This window comes from Bos grunniens, chromosome 9, assembly GCF_055505025.1.
Source record: "Bos grunniens cultivar Pamir isolate PY7600 chromosome 9, Bosgru_T2T1.0, whole genome shotgun sequence".
In the NCBI taxonomy this organism is placed as follows: domain Eukaryota; kingdom Metazoa; phylum Chordata; class Mammalia; order Artiodactyla; family Bovidae; genus Bos; species Bos grunniens.
In genome coordinates this window covers 66,741,040-66,756,301 of record NC_141173.1, presented here as the reverse complement: position 1 = coordinate 66,756,301, position 15,262 = coordinate 66,741,040, and the positions used below count along the sequence as shown (strand labels likewise).

Genomic DNA, 15,262 nt, shown 5'->3' with positions numbered 1-15,262 from the left:
TCTGGACACCCAGACCTTCTTCTTTCAGTTAGAAGAAGTGGAACCATTTCAGATCTGTATCTAATAATTATACTGAAGGGAATTATTTATTTTGAAATTCACTACAGACGACTAGAAGATTCGCTCTAAATGGCTGAACACATAGTGTAATGAGAGTTTGCTCTGTTGTGGCCGGGAGCACAGGAAATTCTGCCACAGGATCGGTGCTGTCAGTCCCAGCTCCTCTTCACTTAAGAAGCTGATGAAAATACCACACCAGATCTCAAGGGTGACCTTCCTCTCTGGATCCTCGATTCGCTCTGGCTGTTCGACAAGGCCCATATCTTATTTAGGGAACATCATTATTAAGTCTGCACATTGTTTTGTCCATAAATTACCAAAAGAACAGTTCTCTGAAAGTAGGATGATTACGTAGTTAACTTTTGGATTCTGAACCTAAGACTAAACGTTAAACGTTGGCTACTGCATTTACCAGCTGTGTACCACAGACAATTTGCTAACATCTCTATCTCTTTATTTGTAAAGTTGGGTTAATAATAGTGCTATACTACAGGCTATTTCAATGACTACATTAGATAAAATAGGTTAAAATTAGTATGTCTGCATGCTAAGCCGCTTCAGTTGTATCTGACTATTTGCAATGCTATGGACAGTAGCTGGCCAGGCTCCTCTGTCCGTGGGATTTTCCAGGCAAGAATACTGGAGTGGATTGCCATGCTCTCCTCCAGGGGATCTTCCAAATCCAGGGACTGAACCCGCATCTCTTAAGTCTCTTGCATTGGCAGGCAGGTTCTTTACCACTAGCACCACCTGAGAAGCCCAAAGTTAGTATAGTACATAATACACTCCAGTTGAATTATGGCTATTATAATTAGTGTCTGCATATTTATGAGTTGATAGCTAAGGAAAATTTTGCCTCCTGACTGTATATTTTGCAAAGTCCTGGCTCTGACCGCTTGATATGTCTCTTATAGTCTCTGAGTTTCTGTCCATAGTATTTCCCTTTGAGAATTCTATCCTCTTGGGAATTTCATGGCCTCTATGAATCTTATGTACATGAAAAGTGATTAGAAATCTTTTGGAGATGTGTCACTGAATCCTCTGAATCTTTGAAGCAATGCGATCCTACAGAGACATGGAAGCCTTGAGCCTCCCTTAAGGACCCCTCCGCCTCCTTACCTCAGCTGCAGTAGCTCAAGAAGAGCACAGTTTCCATGGTTAATCAGTGACAGCACTATTTTTGAAGAGATGACATGTGTTAAGTGCAAGTGTTTGTTTTGAGCTACTTGTTTCACATCCAGTTTCCAGGGTAGACTTGCATATGGAAAGTTTATTGAGAAGTGTTTTGTGGAACAGCACATAGGTTGAGGAATGAAAGCAGGTCTGGACAGACAGAGAAGTGAAATCATAATGGAGTCACAAGAAAGACCTCAGCTGATGGCACAGGGCACTGTGGAACTGGTGTGGCTCTTCTGAGTTGTCCTGCGTTAGGACCAGGGGGCCAGGTTTTCATGGCCCCCACTTCAGTCCATCATTGGGTTCGGCTGCCTTTGGAAAGGGGACATGACCGTGGGCAAGTGGCTTCCTTCATCCCAGGGCAAAGTTGTTTGGTACCAGAGGATTATCATATAGTTGTGAGAAGGATCTGGTTATTGTGTAGGTCACACATTAATTGCAGAGATTTCTTCTGGTGATCTGACTGGCTAAACAGAAGAACGGTTTTCTTTTTTCCTCTTTATATATTTGGTTTTACCCTACGTAAATGTTCTCTATTGAGTAAATTTTATACTCTTCTGATCAACATTCTCTAATGAAATTTCCTTGCTTTTGAAGCTCCAACTATATTCTAATTATCCTATATCTTTATATTAAACCCAAGCCACGACTCACCCTCCATTAGTTAGACTTGTTGAGTAGTGAGAAGATCCCTGGGCCAGAAAACAAAATGCAGGGACAGTAAGGTCTAGGTCCAGTGCTGTACATGCTAGCTGCACAGCCTTTCACAGGGCATTCCATTTTTCTGAATTATATTTTCCTCATCAAAATATGAGATGCCCCAGGTAATTTTGATGTCCTTTCAGTTCTAAAAGCATGTGATTAGATGGCCTTTTTTGATATCATAGAGTCATGACACTATGATAAGTTAAGACTTTCATCTCTAAGTTAAGATTCACTTAGAAACAATTCACCACATCTAGAAACATACTTACGGTAAATTAAACAGATAAGAGGAAACAAGTTTCATGGAAAAGGTTTTCATTAAGGTCATGGCAGAAGGTAGAAAGAAAGAATGGATTTATAAGAAGATAAAGAATTCTTTATACTGAGCTTTAATTCAATGTTAATGTTTACTCTAAACTTCAGATTTTACTTATATGTTGGGAATCAAAGCATAGGAACTTCTCTATAAAACTGTTTGAGAATTAAATAAGGTGAGGGTTCCATTTTAAAGACCTTGACTTAATGACTGAATATATGTTATTTAAAGGTAGGCACTTTAGAAATAATAAAATATATCCTTGTTTTTCAGTTTTATTAAATGCAGACTTCAATAATTCATTGTTATTCTAGATAATATGTAATTTTAAGCTCAATAATTACTTTTACTCCTAATGACAAGAAAATCATTGTTTAAGATAGCGAATAATTTCAAACTGATAATCCAAAAATCTGGTATATCTTTTGTCCTTCTACTTAACATCAGTGCAGATTTTTCATAATATAAACAAAATAATGACACCAGTAGAAAATCTCACATTTCCAGGGAATACTGTTTTCAGTTTAGAAATACTGACAGCCTAAAGTAAAACATTATAAGTCTGCTCTTCCTTTTATAGCAACCTATTAATATTTCCCTCTTTTTGGAAGGTTTAAATGTTGAAGAATATCCTGGAAGGAGAACCCACAGTCATTTCTTTCTTTGAACAATTCTGAAACATCATTTCCTATTAGGCAGTTGTGTGAGTACTGACAGCCTTGCCCCTCTTCTTCCCTAGAGATTAATTTATTTCCTGCAGTGCTTGCTCTTCATGGAAAATCTGACTTGTCAGCCTTCACCAATGGGAGATCTCATCAGCAGAATGTTAATTATAAAAGCAAAACTATATACCATATTGAAAGGGAAAAACAGTTCTCCAGGCAATTCAACCTTTTTGTTTTCTTTTCTCTCCACTTCATCCTCTCCTCAGACTGTGCCTCAGTAGGAACATTATCTACTGGGGAAACATTCTGCGAGATGGTGGGGTATAGAGGAAATGTGTAGGCTTTGCCACCAGACAGACTCAAGACTGAATTCTAATTCAAAGAATGTTGAATTTCTTTGGGATTTGGTTTCTTTATCTGAAAAATAAACATAAAAACGCCTGCCTCATATGAAATTATATAATGAGACTGGCAGAGAGTAGACGCTAGAAAATTATTCGTATTACCATAGTCTTTGTTTAGCATCTACTGCATATTGACTGGTGTGGCATAATAGTAACCATGTCACATGTTAATCTATTAGAGATTTGAAGAAATATATCTTTCAGCTTTAGGTGTTAGGCATATGAGATGAAGACACCTTATTGAGATGGCCTGTTTGAAACTTTACTCTTCATTTCCTTTCTCTTCTCATCACCACTCACACTTTTCATAATGCTCACTAGATACTTATAAACTTTTTTTTTTTTCAAAAGTCAGTTCTTAAAAAATTAAAAGGTGTTTGCTAATAGTTTTAGACCTATCTATTCAGGTTGGAAACTGTGTTTGAGTTTACTAAAAGTTATTTCTCTAAAATTGTCAGTTTCTGCTTGCTTACATCTCAGAAACAAAGTTGGTGAATTAAGTCTTGAGACAAAGAAGATTGTCAGCAAAGGCAGTGGCAGCAAAGTAGAGATAAAGTTGAGAGATACAAAATGAAGAAACAAAATAAATTACTTTAAGTCCAGGATGATCACTCTTTCAGTAGTATGATTACAATTAACAAATCTGTTTAAGTATATTCACTTTTTTATTGTTGCCCCCACATGGTTTTATAATTTGTGTATAACACTAGAAAGAAAACCAATTAAAGCAAGTGTATCATTTTCTGTGATAAAATAGGAAAAAGATGTCACAATGTAAACTCATAATAAGTGAGACCTGCTACAGGGCTCCTACAGCAGACAGGAGTTCTGTGCACAGAGCAAAGAAAAGTGCTATTCTTTCACATGGCAAAGTAATATTTTTCTTAATGACCAGTGACAGTATTTTAACTTGGGTAGAACAAGGGATTGGATCTGTATGTTGATCTTTGCCTTTGACCTTTATAGAGTCATATGCACATCATTAATTGATCCTTTTTAATGGTAAATGCATTTTTTGAAACTATAGAGTTTTCTTAAAAATGATGAGCTTTTGAGCCTCTCCCCAATTTCCTAATTTTCCTTATTAATAACTTCTAATCTTATCATTTTAAATTTCCTTTCCCTTTTTTTCCTAACTTTTTTTTTCTTATTGGCAAAGGACTTTCTTTTACCTATTATTTCAATCAATTCTGTTTTTTATTTTATTCACAAGGCCCATCTTTAATTTGGCCAATAAATTAAGCAAAGCAAAAAGGAACAGATAACTTTGAAAATTTGTCTGTGAGTCTCTAAGTTCTTGTACATAAAATGGTCATTTAATGAGCATGTTAAAAATACATATTCTTGGGATTTTTTCTCTCTAGTAGTGTTGACAACCTCTGGTGGGTTATATGCATCCCATTGCCTGTTATTGTACTGCCCTCAAGCTAAGAATATTTGTCTTTTTTATTTTTCAACCACTTAAAAATATTTTAAGATATTTAAGATAAAATACATATTTAAAATAAAATATTTATCAGATATTTTCTGACACATGAAAATTTACCTGAAATTCAAATTTAAATTTTTATATAAAGTATTACTGCAACAGAGCCACACTTATTCATGTGCACATTGTCTGTAGCTGCTTTTGTGCTTTATCAGCAGAATTGAGTAGTTTTGACCAAGACCATATGTAAAGCCTAAAATTTTTACGATTTGGCCCTCTAGAAGGAAACTTTGCTAACCCCTGCTCTAGAGAGTCTGATTCAGAAGTTCTCAAGAAAGAACAGTAATTGAATTGATTTCAACATGTGTTTAGGTGATTGTAATACTGAGGTCTGACGACACTTTGAAAGGTAATACAGTAGGAAAATTATGAACAACCTGTCTCTTCTTCTCCCCTTCTCATCACCTACTCCATCAGCAATTCCTATTGGCTTTATCCTCAAATAGTATCTAGAATTTATCTTTTTTGTTTTTTCACCTAGTTCACTGCCATCAACTTTGTCCAAGCCATCATCATCTTTCATCTGGATTCTTGTATTAGCTTCCTAACTAGTCAATCTGCTTCTGCCCTTGCCTCAGTATCCTCCATTCTCAACAGGCCAGCCAGAGTGAATGTGTTAAAACCTAAATCTGATCATGTAACTCTTTTCTTCAGAATCCTCCAGGGATCTCTCCACTTCTGTCTACCTTGGCCTCCCAGCTGCGTCTCAGAAACCCTAGGGGCACTCCATCCTCAACACACCACAGGCTATTTTCTCTAAGTGGCATAGTCTTTCCCCTAGAAATTTGCATGTTTTTTGAGATTTTTTTTTAACTTTACATAATTGTATTAGTTTTGCCAAATATCAAAATGAATCCACCACAGGTATACATGTGTTCCCCATCCTGAACCCTCCTTCTTCCTCCCTCCCCATACCATCCCTCTGGGTGGTCCCAGTGCACTAGCCCCAAGCATCCAGTACCGTGCATTGAGCCTGGACTGGCATCTCGTTTCATACATGATATTTTACATGTTTCAATGCCATTCTCCCAAATCTTCCCACCCTCTCCCTCTCCCACAGAGTCCATAAGACTGTTCTATACATCAGTGTCTCTTTTGCTGTCTCGTACACAGGGTTATTGTTACCATCTTTCTAAATTCCATATATATGAGTTAGTATACTGTATTGGTGTTTTTCCTTCTGCATGTCTTTTATCTTTGTCTCATTTAGGTCTTTCCTTAGCCCTTACCTTCTTGGCAATTCCTTTCATGAACACCTTATTTGAAATTGTAATCTCTTCATAGGGGTCTACTGATCTCCTTTATGCCATCTCACATGCTGCACACCTTGCTTCGTTATTTTGATTATGGGCCATCTTCCCCACATGTGGGCTCCATGAGGATAGGAATTTTTATCCATTTGCTCTGTCCTTAGATTTAAAAGAGTTCCTGGCTTACTGCCAGTTCTCAATAAATATTTCTTGAATAGAGAAATGAAGCCCAGACTCCCATTCTGTTTGACAGATTATGTGTGACAACTATCAAAACGCAAAAACAATTGCCAGGAGTATAAGTCTCGTCTTTGAAAACTGACATAATATCTTGTAACCACCACAGATGAGAAGAAGAATAAATTTGTATCATTTGCTTTTTTCCCTCTCAACCAGTAACTTAGACAAAAGATGCTAAAGGAAAGTAAGTAGAGGAAGGGTACATGGGTGAAAATTCAGTTGAAGATGTTTGAAAGAGATTCTACAAAGTTTCACAAAAAAGTGCTTCTTAGAGCAGGTAGATGTGGTTACTGCAAGTTTTACTTTTCAACATAAGGTTGAGCAGTTTGAGGAAAAGGACACTCAAAGTTCTCAAAAGGGAAAATTCAGGGCATGACTAGCCTTGGTTCAGTTAACTGTTTGGGAAAAATCAGCTTTATAAGAGAATGTAAAGTTGGTGATGGACGGGGAGGCCTGGCGTGCTGCAGTTCATGGTGTCACAAAGAGTTGGACACTACTGAGTGACTGAACTGAACTGAACTGAAAGCATTTTTAGATATACCTGAACTGGATTCCTCAAAAATCAGATGAAATGGAGATTTTCTTTGACTTTAATACTCTCATTCAAAAAATATCTCATCTAATCTTACATATTTTTAAACCTTCATTTTGTGGATTAAACAGTCATCTGTTCTCACATAGATGTTGACTATTGAAGAACTATTCTGACTATTGAAGAACACATTTTTGAGAGGAAAACAAAACAAAACTTCATTCTGTTTCTGTTCTTCTGTGGATGAAGTATTTGGCTTGAACTCTCAGGAACTGAGTGTACATGATTCCACAGCCTTCAGTTAACATCATCATCTAAGTAATTGTGAATTTTCAAAAATAGTATTCAATTCAAGGTAAGAAACATCACCTCCAAATTAATTTGGTGACATTTTCCAAAGGAGTGGTCGATGAATGCCAAAAGGTTTGATAGCTTTAAATCAATTTGAATTTTAAAACCTAAATAATTGTCAGAAAAATCAGTTCCTTCACATTTTGAGAATTCTTGCAACTTAATTCAATAAAGAATAAAGTTTCTATTCAACATGAAATCAGCTGTGTCTTAACTTCAGCTGGCCATTAAAGCACAGGCATCATTGAGGGGATCCCCGCCCTGGGTGGAAGAAGGGGCTAATTCAGGCAGAGAGAGGCAACTTATAAGGTCCCTTCCAAAACTAAGATTGTTGAAATCCTAATATTTTACATTGAGATAATTTAATTATTTTAATTCCTCCCCTCCCATGTTTCTGCTTAACTCTGTACTATCTTAAATCAATTTATTGACAAGGGAAAGTAAGACTAATAACTGTCAAGATGACAGATTGAACTTTCAAGCTACAGGTTTGTGTGACTATGAGATAGTAATAGCAAGTAATATTTCTGTTGCACTTTACATTTTACAAAGCACTTGCAGGTCCGTTATTGCATTTGATGTTTCCTCAATGCTATGATTCTGTTATTGCTACCAAAACTTACTCACTTGTAAGAAAATGGAATTCAGAGATTTCTCAAGACACACAGCCAGTAAATCTTAGAATCAGGATTCAGATCGAGTTCTTCAGATTGTTTCTCTGTACTGCAGTGTATCTGTTTCATTTGCCCTCCCCAGCCTCTCCCCTTAGGAAAAGCTATGCTGTCAGGGAGAAATTTGGTTGTTATCCCTTTTTGCAGATAAAATCACAAAGATAGTCTGTGGTGGAAGTGGGGATTATATCTGGGCATACTGCCTAAGAATCCTGTGTTCTTTTATCTATAATGTATATTCCACAGTATGTAGTTTTATTGCTGTTTGTGATAAAAGGAAGACATGAAAATCTAAAGGCAGCAGTTGGGGATGGTGGATGATGAGGAGAGTGAAATCAAAGAGAGCATGGGGTCTAGACGATCTTTCTCTCATCCGACCCCACCTTCCAGCCCCCAGCCTCACTTAGCACTGAGGGGGAGTTGATGGGAGAAAATAAATTTAGGCCGTTAGGGGAATTAGCATGATGTGTGGAGAAATTCCACTTTTTTCTGCTTTGACATCCCCTTTCTTTTTTCCCAGTAAGTCTGTGAACTCCTCAGAGATCACAGACTGTATGTTTTGTCCTTATATTTTACACAGATAGTAAAACTAGGTAACAGTCGATGAAACAGTAAAACTCTTTATTGCAAAATATAAAACTTTTACATTTATTGACTCATTTGATCTTTGTCATAACCCTGTAAGATAGGCATTATTGTCCCTTCCCCTGACCTTGTTTTCAAAGATGAGGAAATAAGGTACACAAAGGTTAAGTAACTTCCTTAAGGTTATAGAGCCAGTGTGTAGTAGAAAAGGAAGGAAGAAAGAAGGAATGAAGGGAAGAAGAGGAAGAGGGAGGAGAGGAGAGAGGAAGGCAAGAAGGAAGGGAGGAAGAAAGGAAGGAAGCAGAGGAGAAGGGAGGCAGGAAGGGAGGTAGGGAGGAAGTCATAGGCTAATGAACGCTCAGGGGCAACAACCTCAGAGAGTTCCTCTCCAGGTCCACGAGGCTAAGCACTTACTAGTAGATCATTAGTGCAATGAGGAGTGCACAAGTGAAAGAAATGATCAGTTTTCTGTCCTGTTTGACCATTATAGTTCACGCCATTAGAATTTTTTTTTTACGCCCCATGCTCCACAAAGCCATAATGCAAAGAAGCGTCCATCTTCCCTGAACACAGAGTGCAGGGTAGCTTTCTTTCCTTGAGAATGTGACATGATGTCTTTTTTAAAAAAATTAATTAATTTATTTTAATTGGAGGCTAGTTACTTTACAATATTGTAGTGGTTTTTGCCATACATTGACATGAATCAGCCATGGGTGTATATGATGTCTTAACGTCAAGTCTGTGCACATGTTTATTAGAAACTCGAGATTGTACAGCTTTTGCTTGAGACCTGTTGGCTTTTTTCATTTAACATTATAGGTACCCTTTTCTCCTCCACTAGATTTGAACTCCAGTGCATAGCCATTGTGTCACAGCTGAGGTGATAGGTCTGCAATTGGACATTTTTTAGAGCACAATCAAGCTCTAGCCTCTTACTAGCTGTGTGATTGCTAGGCAAGTCTCTTAACTTCACCTTGGAGTCAGGTTTTTGCTTTACATTACCAGATAAAAGAGTTTTTATAAGCATAAACTAAAACACAAAGAAAAGCACATTGTAAACTGAAAGACACTTAACAAATTTAATGTATTATCTCACAGAAATATCTACTTTGTTTTTGAAGGGTTAACGTTAGTTCCTGGAGTTTGGGGTTTTTTGTTTGTTTTGTTTTGGTTCTTATTTTGTTCTCAGTTCTCAAAAAATTTACAGGCAGGTGAGTGTCCTACAAACAGTACTTGAAAGCAAGTAGTTTCTTTCTTGACTATTTCTAATACATGTTTCTGATGGACCCCTCTTAATCTTTTTTTCTTACAGAAATCTTCAAAACTGAAGAACATAAAAAATAACAAGATGTGACAGAAGCCACTTGGGCAGTGAACATAAATGTTGCAATGTAAAAGCAAACCTAGCCTTCTAGCTGAAAAAATAGCCCCGAAAGAAGTCTGGGCCATTGCAAAGGCAAAGACAACATTAAAAGTTTTAACAGATAAAACTTAAAGAGCAACATAGGATATAAAATTCACAGTCTATTCTGCTGTGCTAAAATCTACATGTATTTTTTTTATTGTTTCTTGGGACATGTTTATTTAATGTGCACATTTTTTGTGGTTTCTATTCCCACTACTGACAATTAAGCAATTGAAAATTACTTTTATACTTTAGTTTCTTAGTGAAAAATTTTAAAATAGGATAAAAGCTCACCAAATATCTTCACTTTCCTTAGAATTTGTTTTGCCATTTTTTAGTGTTATCATTATTGTTAAAAATAACAAAAAATAATTATATGAGAGTGATCTAAAATAACTAGGTTTCAAGTCAATATATGGCAAAACCAATACAATATTGTAAAGTAAAATAAATAAATTAATTAAAAATAAATAAATTTTTTAAATTTTTAATAAATAAATAAAATAACCAGGTTTCTTATGTGATTCCCTTGGAGCTGTGGAAATAAGTTTAACTTCACATTTTCATTTAGTTTTAGAAACATATAGTGAAAAATGTGTTTGACACTTGACAGTCAAAACACTGTGAGTTACAGGAAGTTCCCATAACTTTTTCGCCTGTGCCTTAATAACCAGAGTTCATTACTGCAATATCACCAAAGACCTGATAATATGCTTTATTAATTTAGGTACTGTACACTAGATAACCCTTTAGATACATGTTTATTAGGATTGTATGGAAGCCAATTCATTTATATATCATTTATGTAGTAAGTATACAGGGACAACATTGTTTTGCCTCTAACAAAATGACATGACAGAGAATTGTACAGGAATTATGCATGTGTGCTGTTTTGTTCAATTCTTGTGACCCCATGGACTATAGCCTGCCAGGCTCCTCTGCCATGGAATTTTCCAAGCAAGAATTTTCCTGGGGTGGTTTGCCATTTACTCCTTCAGTGGATCTTCCCGATCCAGGGATCAAACCCGTGTCTCCTGCATCTCCTGCATTGGCAGACAGATTCTTGAGCACTGAGCTACCTGGGAAGCCATACAGGTATTATACAGGAATTTAATTGCCAACTTTGGACTTGGTGCATAGATCGTGCTGTAGACAAAAATATAGGTAATCTCATATCTCCTAATTATTTTATATTATGTATAGAAATTATTCACTCTTTTAGTACTAGTTTATGAAGACAAATCATGAAACAACTTTTCAACAGAAAAAAAATTACAATGAGAAATTTTTCATAAATGCTTATATTCTGACTTAACTTGCTTCTCTGTACCTTTTTTTCCTTCCTTTTTAAGTGGAAATGGATCCTGATTTCCAGTACCCTAAGGATTATTGGGTATGATTTGATATGGTAATATTTGTTATTTATGATTTCTGAATTTTTCTGATGCTTCACTTTTAAGTATTTTCATTGTTTGTGCACATAAAAACAAAAACTTTTAAAAAGATTATGTCCCCACATTTGATTATTGAAGTCCACTGAGAATCCTTTCTCAACAACTTTGGCAAATTCTTGAAACTCACAAACCAGTTTGTTAATTTTCAAATAATAATGGTTAGTATTTTTATATGTTATATGAGAACAGTTAAGTCTGTACTTTTAGTAAGTATAATTCTTTGATTAGAAATTCAAGAGAATGAATGTCTTAGTTCAGTTGTAAATCATCAAGAGCTATCTAGTGGAAATCATATATAACATTTCTAATAATGCAAGTCCTTTTATGTACTGTGTTTCTGGCTTTCTTGAATTTGAAAGATGTAATATACTTCATGATCACCTATGGAAGATTTTGGGAGACTGAAAATAAAGTTTGTTTTGCATGTGTGTATGTTCTCTGTCATGTTTAACAACTATCATCTTGTAAAAAATAAAATATTCTTTAACTAGGATTGAAATCAGTTCTTCAAGGAAAAGTTTACCTGGGTTGACATCCCAGGTGGCACTGCGGTAAAGACCACCGGCCAACACAGGAGATGCAAGAGATACAGGTTCCATCCCTGGGTCAGGGAGATCCTCTGGAGTAGGAAATAGCAACCCACTTCAGTATTCATGGCCAGGAAAATTCCCTGGACAAAGGAGCCTGGCAGGCTACAGTCCATGGGGTCACAAAGAGTCAGACACGAGTACACAAACATGCTTGAAACATGTTTACCTGTGTTAAAGAAGCCAGGAGAAGTGAGGTAATTACTCCTCACTCTGCCACCCACAACCAAGGACCTATAGGCCTGAGCTCAGCCATGTCTAACTCTTGGAGACCCCATAGACTGTTGCCCAACAGGTTTCTGTGTCCATAGGATTAACCCAGCAAGAATACTGGACTGGGTTGCCATTTCCTAATCCGAGGGATCTTCGCCCAGAGATAGAACCCACATTTCCTGCAGCTCTTGCATTGCAGGCCATTTCTTTATCACTGAGCCATCTGGGAAGCCCATAGTGCTGAGCACAATGATCAAATTTCACAGTATGATGGGGCTGCATAGATAGATGCCAAGACCTCCAATAATCAATGCTGCCTTCTTGCTAACTGAATTAAACAATCTGGGGAAGGGAATGGAAAGGGGGTGAGAAATGAAGAAAGAAAGGTGTTCTTTGAGACATGTTTGGTTTTTATAACCAAGACTTTAATATAAAAAGTATTTGTTTTAAGATCAAAGTCAGTATTAATGAGACTTTTGAATGTTTATCCAAAGGCCTAAGTTACAACCTTCTTCTAAAAGGAAAAGGGTATGTAAAACCCCTGGGAAGAAAGAGTCAGAATCCAAATATATCCCCAAAGTCTGGAATACTAGAAACTCAAGCCCTAGAGAATGAAAACTGTTTTATGATCAAAAATTTGCAGTTTGACTCTTTACTGCTTCTACTGCTACCACTGAGACCCACTTTCCATCATCTTTTCTTGGTTTTCTGCAGTAACCTTGTAACCGTTCTCACCTTTCCTGTTTCAGTTCAGTTCAGTTGCTCAGTCATGTCCAACTCTTTGCGACCTCGTGAATTGCAGCACGCCAGGCCTCCCTGTCCATCACCAACTCCCAGAATTCACTCAAATTCACGTCCATTGAGTCCGTGATGCCACCCAGCCATCTCATCCTCTGTCGTCCCCTTCTCCTCCTGCCCCCAATCCCTCGCAGCATCAGAGTCTTTTCCAATGAGTCAACTCTTCGCATGAGGTAGCCAAAGTACTGGAGTTTCAGCTTTAGCATCAGTCCTTTCAAAGAACACCCAGGACTGATCTCCTTTAGAATGGACTGGTTGGATCTCCTTGCAGTCCAAGGGACTCTCAAGAGTCTTCTCCAACACCACAGTTCAAAAGCATCAGTTCTTCGGCACTCAGCTTTCTTCACAGTCCAACTCTCACATCCATACATGACCACTGGAAAAACCATAGCCTTGACTAGACGGACCTTTGTTGGCAAAGTAATGTCTTTGCTTTTGAATATGCTATCTAGGTTGGTCATAACTTTCCTTCCAAGGAGTAAGTATCTTTTAATTTCATGGCTGCAATCACCATCATTTAACACAGTACTAAGACTGAACTCATTAGAACATATTATTTCACACCACAGTCGCTTCCCACCTCACTCAGAGTAAAACCCAAAATTCCTGAAATGATCTGCAAAGCCCTACGAAATCTGTTCCTGTTACTTCTCTGACCTCTTGTCCTCTCACTCACTGTGCTTAAGTCATGCTGGCCACCTCACTGTTCATCCAACAGGACTGGGCGGTCTTACCTCCAGGCCTTTTCCTTTGCTTTCTTTCCACCAGGAAAAGCTCTTTGCTCAGATAGCCATACAGGCCAGTCTCTCACTTCCGTCAGGTTTCATCGTACAAATGCCTGCCCTGACCACACTTCCTCATAGTGGAACCCCAAACCCAACCCCACCTGGTTCTTCCTGTCTCCTTCCCATTTTCTTTTTCTCCCAAGTAATTTTTTTCTATCTAACATGCTGTGTGTCATCCTGAAATCTTTGAGAGTGGCATTGACTTCTGCCAGTACACTGAGATACAATATTGTTTTATGATCACCATATTGGCCAGAAGTAAGTGAAGATGTTTTTCAGGGATTTGGTTCAGCTGTTTCTACTCCATGAGCCCTTTGCCACAGTCCAAAGGACCATTGCTGTGGCTTTAAGAGCCACTATGTCTATGTGTTTTGATTATAACTTGAGAAATGAAGACATGACTGCTAGCAGGGTCTGTGGAATCAGGGTACCCACTGGGAGAAAGAACGGACCTAGAAGACTTTATTTATTACTTGACCTACTCAGAGCAGAGTTGCCTGCTGGTTCAGATGGCAAAGAATCTGCCTGCAGTGAGGGAGACCTGGGTTCAATCCCTGGGTCGGGAAGATCCCCTGGAGAACGAAATGGCAACTTCTTGCCTGGGAAATCCCAAGGATGGAGGAGCCTGGCAGACTACAGTCCGTGGGGTCGCGAACAGTCAGAATCAACTGAGCGACTTCACTTTCACTTTTTCACTTTAAGAGGACTTGTACTATTTTTAAATCTAAGCACAATATCCATGACTGCCACAGTTGTTTATTATGTATGTGTGTGTGTGCACAGTCACTCAATGATGTCTGAATCTTCTGCGACCCCATTTAGCCCACCGGGCTTCTCTGTCCTTGGGACTTTTCTGGCAAGAATACTGGAGTGGGATCCTGACCCAGTAATTGAATCTCCATCTCCTGTGGTTCCTGCATTGATAGGTGATTCTTTAACACTGAGCCACCAGGGAAGCCCAAATATTTTATTAAGAGTGTAAAATTAAAACTCTTTATAAGTATTGTGGGAACAGTATATTGACAAAGACTCAATACCTACTGTACTGTACAACTGAAAAAGAAATAAATTCATTCAACTACAAACAGTGTTTACTGACATCTACTGGATTGTTTTACTTATAACTTTATAAATTGTGAAAAATTTAAAATACATTATAGTCTGGACTGAATCAAGTGTACTTTATTAAGTTTCTTTGGTAAGTAGAAGTTTATTACACACTCTGTTTATTATATATATTATATACTCTAATGTACTGGAGCCACACCAAAGAATGCCCTTTAGGTAACCAAGGTGAGGGTCTTTAGTCTCTGTAGCTTCCCTATGCTGATATGACTCATACTTTTAATGTGTTTTGTCATTTCTTGATCCCAGTGCTATGACAGTGCACATGAGATACTGCCAGGATTCTCCTGCTCTGCATCATGCTTTTTACCCCTCACTAAGCTATGCAAACTTGATGCTGGGTAAGCCTAATGTGTCTTGTATATTGGTTGACAGTCTGAAACAGAAACTTATGCTAATGTTCTTGTCCTTGTAAGAATATAAAATAAACATTTAAAATATTAGAAAAACA

At 37.5% G+C, this 15,262-nt stretch overlaps 1 protein-coding gene across 1 annotated transcript in view; it reads left to right on the top strand.

The window, feature by feature from the left end:
- The window catches only part of THEMIS (thymocyte selection associated), a 198,073-nt gene extending 186,338 nt beyond the window's left edge, over positions 1 to 11,735 (top strand). The window contains exon 6 of the mRNA XM_086316435.1: positions 9,757 to 11,735. Coding sequence (XP_086172561.1) covers positions 9,757 to 9,788 — 32 coding nt within the window. The 3' untranslated portion in view covers positions 9,789 to 11,735. The remainder of the gene's footprint in view (positions 1 to 9,756) is intronic.
- Positions 11,736 to 15,262: the final 3,527 nt, after the last annotated feature.